Genomic DNA, 21,009 nt, shown 5'->3' with positions numbered 1-21,009 from the left:
CCGTTGAGCCGAAGGACGGCCCTCGGTAGCCGGGGGGGGGGGCAGGCTCGCCCATCAAATGGAAGCCGCAATCTGAACACGGGGCAAATGGAAACATCGCCACATCCCAGGTCTGTGAGTGGCAGCGAGCCAAGCAATCCAGTGCTCTAAGAGACATTCCACAATAGCTTCTCCTTGACTCATTACCTGGGGACTTTCGTGGCAGCATGGCTGGCCCTGGCCGCATCCAGGACGCTGACGGGCGCAGACAGGCTTGCCTTGGGCGCGCCCGCTTCTCACCCATTCAACGCGCATTTAAATGAGCCCGGACGCCAGAGAGCTGGAACGCCAACTACCACAAAATGGCATCTCTCGGCGGCACCACGGGACGAGCAGGTAGTAAATAGAAGCCCTCGCCCCGAGAGCAGTGCAATAGGGAAGTGTGAAAAATGAGTCAAAGACTCGAATACTTTTAATGTGCAAGTATGCAGGCCGGTTAAAAAATTACAGTTTTAAAAACAAAGTGGCAAGATGAACAGGCACACGATCAGAACACGCAGCCAGACGTAAAAATACAGGGAGAACCCCTCAAGAATGGGAACTATATCTTCAATTTGTAGCGTTCCTTAAAAAGTAAACATTTCTTTAATTGCGAATTGTCCTTGATTTATGTGTGGTACGACGTTCCAGCTGTGCGCTCTCTATCATCATGTAACTAGCGTGTGTGTTAGAGTTTTTTCTTTTTTTACAAGACATGCGAATACATTGCAGGTGGCTTATTCCATTGTTGTAAAGACAGAGGTCTCATTTGTCCCAATTGTCTAAGCTATTCAGCTAAGTTGTGCCAATGTAGCTTTGTTTTTAGACTGAATCTACTTAGTAAACGGGTTCTCTTGGTTTCTTCTAGCGAACTTAATTCAGCACAGCTCACGTGCGCCGTATCTCTGTAGTAGCAACTTCTGAAAACAAATGTGTGCAGGGCCATTCTTTTCATCTACATTCACATTATAATGTTATGCAATTATTTCATAACCTGTTGCAGAGGCCTGCTTGGGCATTGTTTAGCAGTGATACGAGTGTATTTAATACCGAACCTCTCTTGTTTTGCACATACTCCGGTTCTTAGCTACATGACTGCGTTTTTGTCAAAACTATTGCATTTTATTTTCCTTGGGCTGTTTCTTTAGTACATTGTGGCGTCTCGAGGTCACCTAAAAGCGATCATGGGAGTTCTGTGCTTCGTTTTCATGTTACACCTGACCTAGTGCTGTCATCCGTACTGGAGTGTGCACGTGCCCTGCTCTCCACGTGCGGCCTAAGCAGAATATTGCTTGTAAGACCTGAACTCTTCTGTTTTTATAAATGCCAAAACAAAAACCTTTTTTGAAAAGCAGTATGAAGACGGAAAAGGGAGAAATGGTCCCTTAAAAAAAACATGCTTGGATGAGTTACAGTTCACATTTAATGGTTCTAAAAATGATTTCTTAATTACCATGATTGATCATCTGTGTGCAATTTATATCCCATGAAGTTTTAAAACACATGCCTTTTGCTAGCAGGCCTCTTCCAGTAACATTCATCTTAGAAAGGGGCTGTAGGTTAGTAAGTTTGCAATTCAGCGGCTATGCAGAAGCCCCTTTAAGAACCTCTTTCCAAAGCTTATTATTGTTTTAAAGGGCGTCATTTCTGATATTTAGCTTTTTCCATGGACTTATGTGTTTGGTTTTATTTCAGGGGAAAATGTCTCTGTCTCTGAGAGCTGCAGTCATGCTGCTGTCTCCGGTTAGTGCCCTTCCTTCCATTTCTGGTGCTTTGCTGTAGTTTGAAGACCTTGTTAGAGTTTATTGTTGCTCAAATGAGGTAATTTCTGATATTTATCTGTTTCCCTAATCTTCATTACTTGATTTTGCCTGCCGCAAGACAGTGGCACTCATAGTCATTGAAATGTCACTCATAATTTCACTGAAAAGATGAAAATGTCACACACAGCAATCTGAAACTTGGCAGCTATGGTTTGAGGATTCACAGCACTCTCAAATATGAAGAATCACCAACAGGAACAGGAATATTATAAGCATGGGCGGAAAATTTGTTCCGCTCGTGGAATTAGTGAATTTTTGGCAATTTTGCGATCCACGAATCGTGCAAAATTGCCCAAAAATCTGCAATTCGCGAGTTTTGGGATTTGTTTTCTTGTTCGCGCTTCAAAAATACAATCTCTCACACGCTGCATTGACTTATCATGATTCTGCGTTTGCTGATGCGTTTTCCTCCCAGTTCGCATGCACTGCGAGATTTTGGTAGCTGGCCAAGCGAAGCTGCGATTGCGAATACGTCACTGCGACCCAAAACAGGAAATTGCGAACCCGAACACGTCATTGCAACCCAAAACAGGAAAAAGGCATCGCGAGCAGGCTGGTGAAGTGGAAACAACATGTTTGCGACCGTTACGACCACATGCGCGAGTTCTCGTTCCCGAACTGGTAAAAAAAATTCGCAAAAAAAAACATTCGCAAGCTTGCAGAATTTGGCGGATTTTTGAGAAATCTTAATTACGAATTCGCGTGAATTCGCGTATCGCAAATTCGCAAACTCCGCCCATGCTTAGAACATTAGAAGACGCTGCCCGGAGTCATTGCAGAAGCTGTGTCTACATTTCAGACATTGAATGAAATACAAGTCCTCATTTAAATTCACTACTGAATGTCATGTCTGTTCTTTTGCAGAAGTTTAAAAAATGAAAAAATTGCTGGTATTTCACTGAGGGAGGGAGGGGGGCAGAGCTGGCATGAGGGGCTAAATCTGAGGCTCCTCAAGAACACACCAGGCACACCAGACCATAATGATGAGCCCACGGGGCTTGGGATCATGCTGAGAGACACACGGGGTGAGGGGACACAGTGACAAGCGCAGAGGGGGTTACTGTTCATTAACGAAGTGTGGGGTCATAATGATGAGCACACGGGGGCTTGGGATCACGGTGAGAGACACACGGTGTGAGAGACACACAGGGTGAGAGGACACAGTGACGGGCACAGAGGGGCGGGAGGGGGTCACTGTTCATCAACGAGGCGTGAGGTCATAATGATGAGCACACGGGGGCTTGGAATCACGGCGAGAGACACACGGGGTGAGAGACACAAGGGGTGAGGGGACACAGTGACGGGCACAGAGGGGCGGGAGGGGGGTCACTGTTCATCAACGAGGTGTGGGGTCATAATGATGAGCACACAGGGGCATGGGATCACAGTGAGAGACACATGGGATGAGGGGACACAGTGACGGGCACAGAGGGGGCGGCGGGGGTCACTGTTCATTAACGAGGCGTGGGGTCATAATGAGCACACAAGGGCTTGGGATCACGGTGAGAGACACACGGGGTGAGAGACACACGGGGTGAGGGGACACAGTGGCGGGCACAGATGGGGCGGCGGGGGTCACTGTTCATTAACGAGGCGCGGGGTCATAATGAGCACGCAAGGGCTTGGGATCACGGTGAGAGACACACGGGGTGAGAGACACACGGGGTGAGGGGACACAGTGACGGGCACAGAGGGGGCGGCGGGGGTCCCTGTTCATTAACGAGGTGCGGGGTCATAATGATAAGCACACGGGGACTTGGGATCACAGTGAGAGACACACGGGGTGAGTGGACCCAGTGACGGGCACAGAGAGGCAGGAGGGGGGCACTGTTCATTAACGAGGCGCGAGGTCATAACGATGAGCACACGAGGGCTTGGGATCACGGTGAGAGACACACGGGGCGAGGGGACACAGTGATGGGCACAGAGGGGCTGGTGGGGCCCGAGGACTCCTGAACCGACCTACAGAACTGACGCCTGTGGATGCCGTGCTTTCGGAAGCTCAAGAGAGGTTGCTGATGCCTTGCATTTCTTAAAGGTAGTTGACCTGCAACGCCGCGGTCAGCCAGAACTATTTGGATTTGTTTGTTCACGACGCGGCGATAGCCCCAGGCGGAGCTATAGATTTCAAGGAACTGTTTTTCAAGGTTATTTTGTTATTGAAGATTTCTAAGTACTGTAATGTGGATTTTTATCGTTTTTGGTCTATATTGGATATTTTTCTAAACTGGTGTGGTGTCCTTTTGTAGTACTCACACTTTATTACTGTTGGTTATGTGTAAATGCTTTACACACTGCCTCTAGAATAAGTCTAACTGCTCGTGCCAAGCTACCAAGGGGGTGAGCAAGGGTTATTTTAGGAGTGTAACTCCCTTATCCTGACTAGGAAAAAGGGTCCCTACTTGGACAAAGGTGCAAGCACTTGCCAACTAGAGACCCCATTTCTAACGGTGATCCTTTCATTAAACTAATCTACATAGTTGTCGATGCTACCAGGAGGCTCAGGCACAGTATGCTCTAAGCAGGGGATCAATTTTAGACGGCCCAATTTAGACCATGGGTGATGAGCAATGCTGTAAGGCTCATTGGGTTATGTTTTGTTCTCTCTCCTTGATTGACAACAATATTGCTTTGTAGTCCATCTACGTCAGTTCTAAAGTAGAAAGAGTGGTGACGAAAGCTTGGAGTACGAGACAAGGGCAAGAATATGGCCTGCTCAGTGAGTTGATCCTGTTACAAGTTACAGCAAACCAAAGGCTGAATAAATAGCAACTCTATGAGTTCCTTGTCAGACTCCCTGTCCACATGGAGATTAAAATCTTAAAGCAAGATAAAACTATTAGTTCCTAGACTAGAGAGATCGACTCCAGTATTGAAGTAATAACGTTCCTCACAGGGCCAGAGAGCATGTGCCATTTTATTGGATTCATTTATATTAAATGACATTTAGAATGAGAAATATTGAGAGTATATTCTGTAAATAAAAATGCCTCAATAGTGAATGAGGAGACTAAACATTTATTTTTGTAAATAATCATATGGGTCCTTTGGCTAATTTGAAACAATAACCAGGAGGAATGTAAGATCAGGGTCCGAGCCCGCTTTAAGCCGGTTTCTGCTATTCATGCAGAATCAAAATGCGTCGTCCAGGCTCCTCCCCTCAGGCACAGGTTTAACCATCAGACATCGATTAGAATTCATGTTGTTTTGAGATTCTGACAATTATGAGATACAGTTCGATTAGAAATTCTAGAAGATACCGGGAGAGAGGGTAAAGATGAAATGTGTGTGCTGCGCCTTAGCTACTCGGTTGCACCAGTGAGGAACTTAAAATTAATAGGTTCAATGCTGCACAGAAGCAAATCATTTAACAGTAGTATTGAGTCTTTGCTTATCGACTGCGGAAAGAAGACTGGGCAGTGTCCCTGGGCCCTGCCATGGTCTGGGCATAGAGGGACGGAGAAAGGCTTACCTTTAGCGTGCTTCTCGCTGCTGCCAGTCTAAAATAGGGCGTGGATGGATGGCATATCCAAACTAGCAAAGACTAGAGAGCACGCTTCCTATACGGCACCTCTAAAATGGCGCAATTGGGAGTGAAGTGATTATGGCCGTTGCTCTTGCCGGAATACAAGTGGACCATAAAGTTAAATTAAAACAAGCTTTGGCAAAGCCAATAGGTCTGACCAATCAAAGAGATATTGCCTTTGCGAAAGTGTTTTAGCCATGTTGTATCCAATGCACTACCCTATATTTCACCCTGTACCTCCCTAAATATATATTGTCTGCCTCCACTCTCTGACTCATCCTAAACCTCATTCTACTACTATGATCTCCAAAATAATACAGACCCGCTGACACGCCTCCTGTGAGCAGCGCGAGATCGGGGAGAACACTACACACTCTTGCTAGCAATGAGCTACACCTGTGATACCGCTAAGGTATTTAAATGCCGCAACTCCAGGAGCTCATTTCCATCAGAGCTCACGACCGGACAACAGGTTCCTTTCGGGTCTGGAGACCATGCGAAGTAAGTAATAGAGGCCGGCCCCGCTCGCAGTACAGCTGCCAGTCATGCTGCGTTTACCGCCTGTAGCACATGGCCAAAGCCTCCCCCACACAATGAAATTTTGTTTTCTCTCCACTGATTCCAGAGTGCAAAAAGGTCCTGGCCCCAGCAGAGGTCCATGGAGCTTTGGCCCCTGAGTATATGTGCAAGCAGTGCTTCACAGCAATGTTTGACCGCATTTAGACACTAGCACCCATATCGCATATATAATGAGATCGGCTACATGCCACGTTCCGCCACCAGTGCCAACTCTACCGCCTTATTCGCTGACACGTTTAGGCACCTGGCGCTGACTCACTTCGTGTATATGGCCGAATACTAAGTGCCTTTACATTATGTGTTTTTTTGTCTGTCTCTCTTTTAAATCCGTAACAGGTACAAACTGAGAGGAAAGACCTCTTGCATATACAAGCACCTTAGCGCGTGCTTTACACACAGGGCACTGACAAACATAAAGATCCCTGTAACAGCCTTACACATAATAGGTCCTGAAGACAGCCAGTAGAAGAAAAGGGCTGGCTGAAACTAGTCGACCGCACTGGACGTTGGAGACCATAAGTCTACCATGCACATCCAAAGCCTTTGTTTTTAATTACTGCCTTGGGCCCACCAATAAAGCAATCTTTGGGACCCCAAGGACAGTATTTTAAATGCTCATGCAACACTCACGCATTGTACACTCACGACTCAATTAAACCCGCTCCGGAGTAATCTGGCATCGCAGCACACCTGAGGCACACTCGGTGCTACGAGTGGGGCCCGATGATGAAGCATGCCACCAACTAGGTTGGTGGGTGAGGACCTTCATAAAAAACCAAATGGTTTCCCACACAGACACATAGCACACTGACAGAGCTAGTTCTTGTTGTTTAACTACAATACCCTAGTGGAAAAGAACTAGCGTCTCTCTCTCCTTTGATAATAAAACCTACGGGATTCCCTTGCCTTTATTGTTTACATCATGAAAACTGGATTTTAGAATGTATGCTGAACCCAGCCAGCTAGTGGACCAGGGAGGAGGGAACCAGATCCAGTCAAGTATTTCAATCAGTGAGGATGAGTAGTATTGATAAACAGGTATGAGACTGAACTCCCCATCCCGCCAGCTAGTGGACAAGGGAGGAGGTGACCAGCTCCAGTCACTTATTTCTGTCAGTGAGGTTGAATAGTATTGATAAACAGGTATGATACTCAACCCCCCCCCCCCCCCCCAGCTAGTGGACAAGGGAGGAGGTGACCAGCTCCAGTCACTTATTTCAGTCAGTGAGGATGAGTAGTATTGATAAACAGGTATGAGACTCAACCCCCCCCCCCCCAGCTAGTGGACAAGGGAGGAGGGAATCAGCTCTAGTCACTTATTTCAATCAGTGAGGATGAGTAGTATTGATAAACAGGTATGATACTGAACCCCCCCCAGCTAGTGGACAAGGGAGGAGGGGACCAGATCCAGTCACTTATTTCAATCAGTGAGGATGAGTAGTATTGATAAACAGGTATGAGACTGAACCCCCCACAGCTAGTGGACAAGGGAGGAGGGAATCAGCTCTGGTCACTTGTTTCAATCAGTGAGGATGAGTAGTATTGATAAACAGGTATTATACTGAACCCCCAAACCCCTCCCCCCCCCCCCCAGCTAGTGGACCAGGGAGGAGGGAATCCGATCTAGGCACTTATTTCAATCAGTGAGAATGAGTAGTATTGATAAACAGGTTTGATACTGAACCCAGCCAGCTAGTGGACCAGGGAGGAGGGAATCAGATCCAGGCACTTATTTCAGTCAGTGAGGATGAGTAGTATTGATAAACGGGTATGATAGTGAACCCCCCCACCCAGCTAGTGGACCAAGGAGGAGGTGACCAGCTCCAGTCACGTATTTCAATCAGTGAGGATGAGTAGTATTGATAAACAGGTATGATACTGAACCTCCCCCCCCCCCAGCTATTGGACAAGGGAGGAGGGAATCAGATCCAGTCACTTATTTCAATCAGTGAGGATGAGTAATATTGATAAACAGGTATGAGACTGAACCCCCCAAGATAGTGGATAAGGGAGGAGGGAATCAGATCCAGTCACTTATTTCAATCAGTGAGGATGAGTAGTATTGATAAACCGGTATGATACTGAACCTCCCCCACCCCCAGCTATTGGACAAGGGAGGAGGGAATCAGATCCAGTCACTTATTTCAATCAGTGAGGATGAGTAGTATTGATAAACAGGTATGATACTGAACCTCCCCCCCCCCAGCTATTGGACAAGGGAGGAGGGAATCAGATCCAGTCACTTATTTCAATCAGTGAGGATGAGTAATATTGATAAACAGGTATGAGACTGAACCCCCCAAGATAGTGGATAAGGGAGGAGGGAATCAGATCCAGTCACTTATTTCAATCAGTGAGGATGAGTAGTATTGATAAACCGGTATGATACTGAACCTCCCCCCCCCCCAGCTATTGGACAAGGGAGGAGGGAATCAGATCCAGTCACTTATTTCAATCAGTGAGGATGAGTAATATTGATAAACAGGTATGAGACTGAACCCCCCAAGATAGTGGATAAGGGAGGAGGGAATCAGATCCAGTCACTTATTTCAATCAGTGAGGATGAGTAGTATTGATAAACCGGTATGATACTGAACCTCCCCCCCCCCCAGCTATTGGACAAGGGAGGAGGGAATCAGATCCAGTCACTTATTTCAATCAGTGAGGATGAGTAATATTGATAAACAGGTATGAGACTGAACCCCCCAAGATAGTGGACCAGGGAGGAGGGAATCCGATCTAGGCACTTATTTCAATCAGTGAGGATGAGTAGTATTGATAAACAGGTATTATACTGAACCCCCAAACCCCTCCCCCCCCCCCAGCTAGTGGACCAGGGAGGAGGGAATCCGATCTAGGCACTTATTTCAATCAGTGAGAATGAGTAGTATTGATAAACAGGTTTGATACTGAACCCAGCCAGCTAGTGGACCAGGGAGGAGGGGACCAGATCCAGTCACTTATTTCAGTCAGTGAGGATGAGTAGTATTGATAAACAGGTATGAGACTCAACCCCCCCCCCCCCCCAGCTAGTGGACAAGGGAGGAGGGAATCAGCTCTAGTCACTTATTTCAATCAGTGAGGATGAGTAGTATTGATAAACAGGTATGATACTGAAACCCTCCAGCTGAGTCTCTGTGCCCACCGCTTTAAGCTTTGACGGACCAACAGTGGTACATCGGGTCCCTCACACCTTCCTGATGAGGAGGAACGTAGACATATATTTCAAGCACTCTCTTTCCAAAAGCAAGAAAATCACAGAAGAGTTGACAGAATTTGAGTAAATTAATCGATTAACATTTATTTTAGAATTCATGTATATTCCAATAAGTCGATCAATCAATATCATAGAACAGAGTTCCCCTAACTGTGGGCTGCCAGTTAATTTTTGTGAGAGTCGTAAAAGAGTAATAAATAACGGTGCCTTTACATTTTGTATTTATCTCATCACATCTGCTGTGCTTTAAAGGCGGAGGTCAAATTTAGGGCTACGTCTTCTGGCAAATTCCTGCTTACTCTGTTAACATGGGGATTGGTGTTTACTTTTCTTACTCTGATTCCAAAGCGATTGGTGTTTTTAAAGTGAACTATGTGACAATCTTGCTGGTGTGAATAAAGTGTGAAAGGAAAGGCTACAGGGTGTAATTTTTTCTAACACACAACATCTTACCTTTCTTAACTGCTGATTTATTTCAGAATATATCAGCAGTTTGGAAAGCAAAATGAAATCCATTATTTTGCAATTCTGAAGCGTGATTGGAACAAAGATTTTAAAAGGATCAAAACAAATCAAGACAGTTTTACTGAGTGATGCACAAAGGATATTCACTGAAACCCGACTTCCATACATCATAATTTGTGTGCCAGACACCTTTATCAGTAAAGCTGTCTACAAATCTAGTGGTCAGATATGAGAGAGGTTGGTATCTCTTTCCCGGGACTCTATCTCTAACACCCTGCAAAGGGAATCAGAAACACTGGAGCTGGATTCTCGGCGAGGAGGATGACAGCGTCTGGTCAGTGCATCAGTTGGGGAGTTGACTTCCTTCCGGACTTGCTGTGGCGAGCCGCGTCATGCAGGTAGGTAGCCGAACCGCACTGTGCCTTGCCATAGCAAGTGAAGGTGTATTTATACCTTGAAGGTGTTTAGGAATGCCAGTATTGATGTAAAAGTCGGGTATACGAACGTTATGAATGAACCCCTAAGGAATAGATGTTCATGCATAATAAATGAGTTCTTGGAGAAATCAATATCCAAGCAAGGGGAAGTCCTAAAGGCTTCAGAATCTGGTTTTTCAGGAACTCTTTGTGACGTAGATGAACGGATGTAAGTAGCCATGCCTGTATTTGGGTAGCATGGACTATGCCTAAATATGGACTGGATTTCTATGCCTATATAAGGGCAATGTGAAATGTACCTATATAAGGGCATGAATCGGGAAATTCATACGGAATCTAAATTGATACACAACACAGGAGTGTACCTAAAGTACTTGGAATCATTTTAGAGAGGGAGCAGCTAGGCTGGGGTCCAGGATAGCAAGGCCCCAGCCAGACTAAAGTCGAAAAACATTGAAACATCAGCAAAAAGTGGGGGTAACTATAAGAAGCAGATCCTACTCTCCTACACACGTCACTGCTGATCCAGGGCTTGCTACCAGTCACAGCAAGCTCCGAGCACACACCCAAATGTGGGTGGCGACCTGGGCACTGGTGTCTGAGTGACCCCAGAGGAGCCTCGCACAAAGCTTAGCCTAGGAACGGCGGTCGCTGTGGCTAAACGAGTTATTGCAGCGGCCTGGGCCCAGCCCAACCCCCCTATCCTGCGAAAGTGGCGTCGGGGAGTGGATTGGTACGCGGCCCAGGAGGAACCCCTCTTTGAGACACATGGTTGTCCTGCGAGGTTCCATAGGGTTTGGGGCAAATAGCTGAACCCACTCTTTTCAATTGCCAGCTTTGGCTCTCCCATGTAACGGGGTGCTGCTTTCCAGCTGGGGTGGCTTGCATAAATACTCCTACCCTAACAGTGGGGTTTTTTACTGTCTGTTAGAGATGGAATTGGCTTTACTGTGTAAGATGTATGCTGCCTTTTTTTCTCAAAATGATAATAAAATTGATTATCAAAAAAATTCTCACCAGAATAAACCATCTCAAAACATTATGAATTGTGTAACGGTCTCTGCAGTTGAAACTGCAGAATTATATGGTTGGTGCCTCCTTTGTAAGTTGTTAGAATCTGGACAGCCATGAATCCTCTTTTGATCGCTCAGCCTGGATGGGTTGTACAGAATATTGTCACAGCCGGTCTGAAGATACTGATAGGGAGTAGATGTTCCTGCTTCAGTGATGGAACGAGTTTATACTTTTTTTTTCTTCAAGTGGTTATTGGTTCCTATTTCTTCTCCTAGTTTCTTTTTCCCATGTGCTCAGGTCTTTCAATAATGTTTTGTTGAATCCTAGAAGTTATGTCTCTTAAGATAGTTTATGATCCACACTTGGTAACAGGTTCTCAACAATGCATGCATTTGATGAGAGTCTGACAGGTTTAATTCGCAGTGAAACAGCCTCTGTGAAGTTCGTTGCTTGGTGAAGTGAAGTTAGTGAAGTTGAAGAACCTCCATTCTGTTTGGAGACGCTGCGAACGTTAAAAAGAGTCTGTCATTTAACTCAAAGCTCTTCCTGACATTCAGAGGAAAGGGAGGATCTCAGCCTGGAAGGATCGTTAGATGTCATAGGAGGTTTAACTTCAGCTGTAGATTCTTAGATGATGTAAATGATCACATTTCTTTTTTAAATGAAAGTTTTTTGGCAGTGCTTTGAGAAGGCTTCCATCTCGTATGTGTTACTTGAGGTTGCTGATCACCACCTTTTGTTTACAGCAGTTTCCCTACCCCGTGCAGCGTCGTGGCCGTCGCCTGTGTGCTCTTTGATGGCGTACAAGGCTTGCCTTAAGATCCAAGCTCTTGCTACACACAGTGCAGTGATAAAGTCTCTGTCCTGTGTGTATGCTTTGATGGTGTACAAGGCTTCCTTAAGGGGAAACCCCTTGGAACGCACAGTGCAGTGATAAGGTCTCTCTCCTGTGTGAGTTCTTTAATGCAGTGCAAGGTTTGCCTTATGAGAAAAAGATTTTGAACACACAGTGCAGTGATAAAGCCTCTGTCATGTGTGTACACTTTGATGCCGTACAAGGGTCGTCTTCCGAGAAAACCTCTTGGAACACACAGTGCAGTGATAAGGCCTCTCTCCTGTGTGAGTTCTTTGATGCAGTACAAGGTTTGCCTTATGAGAAAAGGGTTTGGAACACACAGTGCAGTGATAAGGCCTCTCTCCTGTGTGTACGCGTTGATGCCGTACAAGGCTCGCCTTCCGAGAAAATCTCTTGGAACACACAGTGCAGTGATAAGGCCTCTCTCCTGTGTGAGTTCTTTGATGCCGTACAAGGGATACCTTATAAGCAAAGCGCTTGGAACACTCAATGCAGTGATAAGGCTGCTCTCCGGTGTGAGTTCTTTGATGCCGTACAAGGGATACCTTATAAGCAAAGCGCTTGGAACACTCAATGCAGTGATATGGTTGCTCTCCAGTGTGTGTTCTTTGATGCAGTACAAGGTTTGTCTTCTGAGAAAAGGGTTTGGAACACACAGTGCAGTGATAGGGCCTCTCTCCTGTGAGTACGCCTTGATGTTGTAGATTTCCCTCCTGAGTAAAAGTTTTCTCACAGATATTGCAGTGAGAGGGCAGCTCTCCACTGTGAGTTTTTTCATGTGTTGCATTATCAGCAAACCTCATTTCATTCTCAGTGTAGGGATACCGATCTGTGTGTGTTTGTTCGTGCAGTAAAATATGCGCCTTTCCAGTAAATGTCTTCTTACACTCAGCACAGGCATAAGCTCTTAGGCCGGTGCATATTCCTTTCTGCCTTGCAAGTAGTGTTTTATTGTTAAAATTCTCACTCCTCTGTATTTCTTGGTGTTTTCTTTTATTCATTTTATAAGCAAAATTCTTCCTTCCTCCAGAAGCTTTACGTTTCTCTTTCCCATTCATACTTTCTGTCTGCGACTCCTGATCTGTAGAATAAAATGAACACTGAAAATTATACATGGGAAATATTTCTTGAAAGAAATGCACGGTTATAATATGAGAAAGGTGGACAGTAATATCTAGGAAGGAAGGAAAATTTTACCACCTGTAAACAATCATTTGCTGCTTGTAGTTCTACAGCTCACATGTGGTGATCTCTCATGGGTTGGGTTCTGACTACTAAGAAAAAATTAATTTAAAGATTGAGTTTTGATCTGGAGAACGACTTGTAATCCCATAGCTGAAAGGCATAATGCATCAGCGCGCAGACTCCAACTTAAATCATTGTGTTGTTTTCTCCATCGGAGTACGACTGCTTATATGTGTAAAATCAAAAAAATAAACTGCTTAATCTGAGCAACCTATATACTTTCCAACCATACAGCAAGTGGGTGATGCATGTGAGCCTGCAACATGACAAGCTGATAGTATTTGCAAGAGAGTAACATTTTCCATTTGCAGCAAGCTGTGGCACATCACACGTTATGCATTAACTTAAAAGAATCTGTAACGTCCAGAACGCCGCAGCAAGGCTCATTCTAGGGACACCACGCCACAAACATATGACCCTACGAAGCCTCCACTGGCTCCCTGTCGAGAAGAGGATCACCTTCAAACCCCTCACCCACGCCTTCAAACCCCTCAACAACATCGGACCAACATACCTCAACGACCAAATATGTTTCCATGTACCCAAGAGGAAACTCTGCTCCACTGACCTCGCCCTGGCAGAGGTCCCCCACATCCGCAGAAACAGAGCCGGTGGGAGAGCCTTCTCCTACATCGTAGCCAAATCCTGGAATGAGCACCCGGTCAACATCAGATGTTCCCCAACCCTCCACACGTTCAGGAAGGACCTCAAGACCTGGCTTTTCGACTGACCCAGAGCTGCTCCTCCCTCTCCCCCCCCAGCACCTTGAGACCCTCATGGGTGAGTAGCGTGGTCTATAAACCGCTGATTGATTAATTAAAAGGAAAGAATGGCTAATTGAGTTACTAATATGCTTAGAACAATGAAGCACTTCTGGGCTTCTTCCTTGCATTGAGGTCACCAGAGAAATATTTTATGAAAGGATGTAGAGAACCACATATTTCTGCTTTTACAAATATCTACTAGAGGTATGTTGGGTAGAAAAGCAATGGTTGCATCTTTATCACACGTGGACTCAGCCTGTGTTATTTCTATGTGGTGTCTCCGCTAGGCCTGGGCGGTAAATTCAGTTCCGCTTGCGGAATTTGGGTAATTTTGCGTTCCACAGAGGACACGGAATTGCCAAAACATCCGCGATACGCGGCTTCTCGGAAATTTTTGCTTGTTCACGCTTTTAAAATGTGTGTTCGCAAGATATTTTCCCCCGAGCACGCAAACAGGAAAAAAGCATTGTGAACGGGCAGAACAAACAACTCCGCGTGTTCGCAGAATTCTGCGTGCTCGCAGAGATTTTTTACCATTTCGCTGAGCTTTGCGTAACACGACTACGCGAATTACGCCCACCCCTAGTCTCCGCACGAGTAGAAAACAATATGCCAAATTGCGCCGGTGCAAAAATGGTCTTCTTTTTCATAGATTTTCAATTCTGATAATGTAGAGCACAAGTGCATCTTAAACTGGGGGGCTTATTTACAAGCCCCTTGCGCCTCCAGTGCGCCACTTTTAACATGGCAAAAAGTGATGCACCGGCGGCGCAAGGGTGTTATAAATAAGCCCCTAGGTGCATATTTAACTTTGTCTTTGTAACTTGCAGGAACTGTTCATCTACTTATGGGGCGTGCAGTTTGCTATCTGTTTGAGGAAGTGACTGCTACTAAGTGGACAACTATCTACAGTAAAGCTTGCAGTCATGTAGTGGCTTAAAAGGTGGACTTGTTACTCTTGATAAGACAACATTAAAATCTTAACTGGATGCCAGGGGTGCTCTGGTGGGAGAACCATTCTCAACTCTCCCATGAACATTTTCACAAGAGTTTTTTCAAAAGTATTCAAACGTTAGTGTAGGCTAGGCCAGCTTCTTTATGTATGTATCTATATGTTATTTATACACTGCAAACCTAGCCTAAAGCTAGGGCCAAAGATGAGCATACATTATTTTTAAAGAAGTGAGTCCTCAACTCTTTCCTAAACGGGAGCAATGTTGGGGCGGTCCTGATGGATACAGGGATGTTGTTCCAGATCATGAGTTCATAGATGGGAAAGGCCTGCTAACTTGTTTTACTTCTTTGTTACAGTTCTAAGTCTGCAGTCCGATGGAGTTCTCCAACCTCGCATTTTTTTTACTTGAAACGAAGAGCTGAACTTAAGGACAACGAGAATGACGAACAAGTGATAAGGAAGAGGTAAAGAGTACAAAAGAGGAAATTCTAAAGGGAAAAGCAAGACTACTGTACTGGAAGAGTCTGTAACGTTGTAAGATGATACGAATAAGTAAGGAGAGCAGTACAAATGACATTGACACAAACACAACAGGAACTTCTGATGGGGGAATCAAGCTCAGAAGGTCACTCAGACTCAGATGACTCAGCTAGCAACTACCGAGAAGACAAAAACCAAACTGGCACTTTTTTCGCTGTGTACAGGTTACTGAGACAAGGACGGACAATGGAATATCACAAAAAAAGGAAAAACTAAAGCAAGAGGCACAAACAGAGGAAGAGAAAGACAGGAACGAGCAAATGGAAGACAAAAAGATAACTCACCCTATTGGAAGAGAAAGGTGATAGAACAAGGCGAGATATGATTATTAACTCATCACAACATTAACTGACAATGGATAAACTAAATATCCATAACCTTAGCTTATATTTCTGCCCCAGTAGGGACTTAGATTACAGTTCATGTAGAATTTACATATTTCCTTTTCTAAGATATCAACATAAAATCAGACCCAAGCCAATGAACATGAGTATGGGGGAGCCCAATACAAAAAACATGACTTGTGTTCAAGAGATGCTGATACTTCATGACATTGGCTGGTCTGGATAATGGAAATATATGTGCAACGAAAGAGCAGGAAGTGTTGCTTGGATAGGCGGCACGTATAGATCAGGGAAGCCTAACTCGGTTAAAAAAACCAAGCTACATATAACTCCTCTTTGCCTCATGATAATCTGGATGTCTTTAGTGACTCGGTCACCAAAGACCTGTTCAAATAAGTTGTTCACCAGTCAAGGCAAGAAAGGAAGAATCAGATCTAACTTGAGTAATGGACAAAGGGAGGCCATTAACACATTACGCAATGACAACAGAATTATCAAAGTCATCCGATAAGGGACAGGAATGTGGTTTTAATGATGGTTTGCAATTAGGAGCAAAAGGCTTTTCAGTCATTATTAAATACTGATTGTTGTGAATTGGGGACAGGGGAATGGCAACATTTTCATTTCTGTAAAACACTACCCTCTACTGTCCCATGCTTTTACCTTCTCCGGAAAGTATGCAAGAACAAGGGGGGCGTATAGTGCCCTCCAACAATAGCTTACTGGAAAACACAGCAATAAACTAAAACCATTTAATGCTGATTCTTGTGGAGAGCCTCCCATCCTTTGTAAAGATAGAGGGAATTTTCTACAAAAGATACACAATGGAGACAATCATATTTGACAATTACCTAGTATGTGATCTTGCTAATTATGTATACAACACACGCAAGTGTGATGATGTGACTTGGTTCCATGGGAGTGTTCCAGCATGGAACCAAGTAAGTGGAATGTTCCTTATGTGAACCGTGGGAAGGTTCCAACTTTGTCAGTTATTCCTGTTGGATGTTGGATGAGGTTGTTCAATAAAGACCTCCTATCTTTACCATACTTCCATTGGTATGCGCTTTATTACACTGGCGACGTTTGGTGGTGTGATGTACCGATGGTGAATTCAACAACCTCAACAAGATGATACCTCGTGGTGAAAATCTGTGTCGAAGATAACGAGCACGGCGGTGAGCTGAAAACAGTGTCGGACACTGGCAAGCTGTGAGGCAGATCGGTGAGGAAGAAGTGCGACGCTTTGGAGAGTTCGGTCAGCTGTGCTCTGAAGTGAAACGCATGAACCTCGTCTGCGTTCCACTGCCGAGAGTAAAGGAAAACAAGCTACACTCACCGTAGAGACATTTACTAATGTTGGAAAACAAGCTCTATTGCCTAAAGAAATAGAACTGACTGTTTCTGATGTCACGTGGCGGCCATCTTAGGTGTGGGAAAAAAGTACTGAGATGAATTGTTTAAGGATGTGCCCAATTGACTAGAGAAACAGAACCGAGTGTTTGTGACGTCACACGGCGGCCATCTTAAGTGTGGATAAATCGAAGAAACTGTGTTTTCATCGTCTTTGAAAGGATAAAACGGACTTGAACATTGGAAGGATGAAAAATGTATTAATAACGTCAGTTGAAGGCAATTTATGGTGAGATACAAGCGTTTTCAAAGTGAAAACAGAAGAATAGAAAAGGAAGAAGCTGTTTCATAGGAATAAGAAACACCAATCAAAACGAACATGGGAAAGAGAGGTTGTCAGTGGTGAAGTAATTTTTTTTTTCATTGTATAAAAAGAAAAACAATTGGAGATTAAAGATAAGGAGAGGAGTTTGTGCTTAGGCTGATAAGCACACCAATTTATTTGTTTTTTTCTCTTTTTAATAAAAAAAAATATTTTTGTTTTGATGTGTATATGATGCTCTAAGAAAAGTAAAGTTATAGTGTTATATGGAAAACAAATGTAATAAGTGAAATTAGATAGAGCATACTCTTGGTGGTTTACTTAAGTTAGAAAAAGGTGAGGATATATATTTATTTAAACCTGTAGAAAAGTTCAAAGAAGTGCGTCTGAAAATGCAGAATGTAACTTCGCCACCGTTTTTTCTTTCTGATCCAGGCGATCCACCTATTGGATGGAAAAAGTGGAAAAAAATGTTTGAGAATTACGCAAGGGTCTGTGGCACAAATCTAAGTGCAGAAAGGAAACATGCTCTCTTGATGCATTGCATTGGTGGGGAAGGACAGGAAGTTTTAGAGAATTTACCTGCATTAAGTCAAGCAGAACAAAGGGGACTTAATGAGAATGAAATTTGTATAAAACAATTAGACTTACATTTAAAGTAAGTACTATTATGGAGAGATATTATTTTGGTTTGAGAGAGCAAGGAAAGGAAGAAACGGTTGAACAGTTTGTAACTGTGTTAAGAAAATTAGCTTCAAGCTGTAAATTTGGTGAGTTAACAGAAGAGAGGATTCGAGATCAATTTGTATTGAGATGTACAAATGACAAAATAAGGGAGGAACTGTGGATGAAGGATGAACCGCCTTTAGATGAAGTGATGAATATTGCTAAGCGTGTAGAACACATGGTTAAGTGTGTGGGAGAGTTGAGCAAAACTGGGAAAAATACGTGCACCAACGAAAAGATTGAGGAAGTACAAGTTCAGGAGGTGAAGAATTGTCATATGGTTACTGCGTTTCTATATATTGTGTTAAGTTAGCATGAGTTTATTAAATGTTTAAACGACATATTTTCCTTCGGCTTCAGTTTGCACACGACACCTAATTGTTATTGTAGCTTTCAACCTAGACGAAAGATGTGATTTATTTGAGAATAATATGTTATTGCTCTGATATCAGTAGTGCCTGGTACAACTGTCTGCACACTGAGAACTGCACCCTCTAAGAATAACCTAACACAAGGTTGCTGAAAGCCTGATCCTCGCACTACATTAGACATAACACAAATAATGTTGTTGCCAACATTTGGGCTCTACGCGGGTTTAAGATAGAGTTACAGGGAATGAGAACACACACTTGATGCTTCGCATGCAGAGAGCTGGTAGCTGTTGATGTGATCTACTCCTACTGAGAATTAGAGGTATGGGCCCGCGCTGCTAGAACCCAAACAAGACCTTCTTAGATATAATATAATATGCTAATTAGGGTGCGCGAAATATAGGTGATACAGAATTCTATAGAGTTTGCATCATAACATGCTATCACCTTTTGCTTATTATGGATTAGTGACTATGCTGCTAACTCTGCTTTTTATAATATGTATGTTGATATTATATAAGATACTGCGTTTGAGAACTTTGCATTGAAAAATAAACATTTCAAACTTGCACGTGTGTTCTTTGCCTCTCAGTTTCGGTTTGTAATGATTATATAACGAAAGAGTGTTCATGTGTTCCACGATACCTGAGGTACCCTAAGTTCATGTTCTGGATTGTCTAAGTCATTGGTAAGTTATTACTACCGATGAGACACTGTAGCTAGCTTGGAAGGGGATTTCTGAAACTAAGGTGAGTTTTGGGTCACCCTAACTCACCCAGGTTCTAGATCTCTGTGCACAGTTCTGTGGGAGAACGGAAACCCTGCTACATGGCGCCCATACGTTGTTGGCCTTATATCATGACACTCGAGTAGTATATCATTCAAACCTTAACCCCTTCATTCCCGTTTCCGGAAAACGGTGGTGTTGAACAAACCTACCTAATTTTTAAAATAGGTCTTTTCAAGCTTGATTCTTACTAAAACGGTTTCTTTGAATTACTACCCAGTTGTGCTACAAAGTAGTCTTTGTTTTTTTTTCATCTTCCAGTGTAATCATGGCACAAGCCGTAGACATCCCGCAGCATAGTCGCATTGCGGTGCGTGACCACTTGCGGGCTTATAATGTCCCTATGGAAGGCTTGGCTGTTGTTCTAGTGGTGAGTGAGGAACATGCTTACCCGTACGAACTATTTTATTCGTGGGTGACATTTCCGCCGGTGAACGCTAATTCTGGTGTTTTCCATTCCTACACTGCTTCAGCTGTACCGGCTGCGTATGCTCCGTACAGAGCACGGGAGGTTCCTATTGATGCTTGGCAGCATGGAGTTTGGTTTGGTGGCGCCCTATCACACCCTTTAACCGCTCCGAGGTTAGGTCCTTTGTCCATTCCGGGCACACCAGGGCCCGCTTTGGCTGGATTCACTCCTCACCCTGATCGCGCCACTTGCAACGTGGCTGATCTGCGGCGGCTTCATGAAGTCGCTGTGGAGGTGATTAGAGCGCTTGTTCAATACACTGGCTGTAATGTACAAGACGCAGCCCCTAGGGGTGCACAGCTTCGTGCAGAACAGGCTGGTTTGAAAATCAATCCTGTCATGGTGAATTCCGTGATGGGCAAAAAGCCCCAAGATAAGGATGATTTTCCGTTCTGGCTGGCTGAGAAATTCGGCCAGCTAGAAGCTGTGTTTCCCAACACGAGTCCTGGTGATAAGCATAGGATTCTTACACTGAGTTCACCGAAAGATTTAGCGCCTGATCTTGTTGACTGTGAGTCCTGGGGTAGGACTTTTGCAGCGGTCTATTTGAGGTGCTATGGTACCACGTCTGTGACAAATCTGGGTGCGGTCCTTAAACGTTTTCAAGACGAACACGGACCGGAGACGGCGGTCGAATTGGGTATGCGCCTGTGTGGCACCTTTGATATAGTTTGCGATCTGATCCTTGCGAATGTCAAGGGGGATGCGGTGAACTTTCAGGTTGCTAACGCATTGGTGTTGGTTCCCGAGGCCGAGAGACCGCGTAGGTTGGCAAGGATCATTGTGGCTGCTTATAAAACGGTTGGCCGCAATGCGATGGGGCTTAAAGTTTTTCCTGATAAGGAGAAAAAGCCCCAGGGTCAGTCTTCGGATACTAGTGGTCAACAAAAGTCCAAAAAACAAAATTGGCCTAAAAAGCAGAATCAGGGTAAGCAACAACAACAAACACAGGTTTCTACTCCTGCGTCTCCGTTGCCTGCGCAGTCAGATCGGGTTTATGATTTGCGCGATGATTAAGTCACCTGAAAGATTTCAGGCTTCTGACCAACGCTCTCCTCGTTCCTTTCAGGACTCATCGGCTCCGTCAACCGGTGGCGGAGGGGGCGGCAGGGGCCGGGGTGGCCAGCAAGGACGTGGTCAGCCCCGCCCACGAGCCGGTGGAGATCAGCAGGAAGGCGCTACGCCCAAGAGACCACAG

The 21,009-nt window shown here is 44.6% G+C and overlaps 1 protein-coding gene across 1 annotated transcript in view; it reads right to left on the bottom strand.

The window, feature by feature from the left end:
* Nucleotides 1–9,284: 9,284 nt before the first annotated feature.
* The window catches only part of LOC147666470 (uncharacterized), a 111,438-nt gene continuing 99,713 nt past the window's right edge, over nucleotides 9,285–21,009 (bottom strand). The window contains exon 2 of the mRNA XM_086949065.1: nucleotides 9,285–13,016. Within this exon, the coding sequence (XP_086805191.1) occupies nucleotides 12,109–13,016 (908 nt within the window). The 3' untranslated portion in view covers nucleotides 9,285–12,108. The remainder of the gene's footprint in view (nucleotides 13,017–21,009) is intronic.

Source organism: Lissotriton vulgaris, unplaced genomic scaffold (genome assembly GCF_964263255.1).
Source record: "Lissotriton vulgaris unplaced genomic scaffold, aLisVul1.2 SCAFFOLD_4149, whole genome shotgun sequence".
In the NCBI taxonomy this organism is placed as follows: Eukaryota; Metazoa; Chordata; class Amphibia; order Caudata; family Salamandridae; genus Lissotriton; species Lissotriton vulgaris.
Note: the sequence above shows the minus strand (reverse complement) of the source record. Positions and strands in the feature narration are given on the sequence as shown.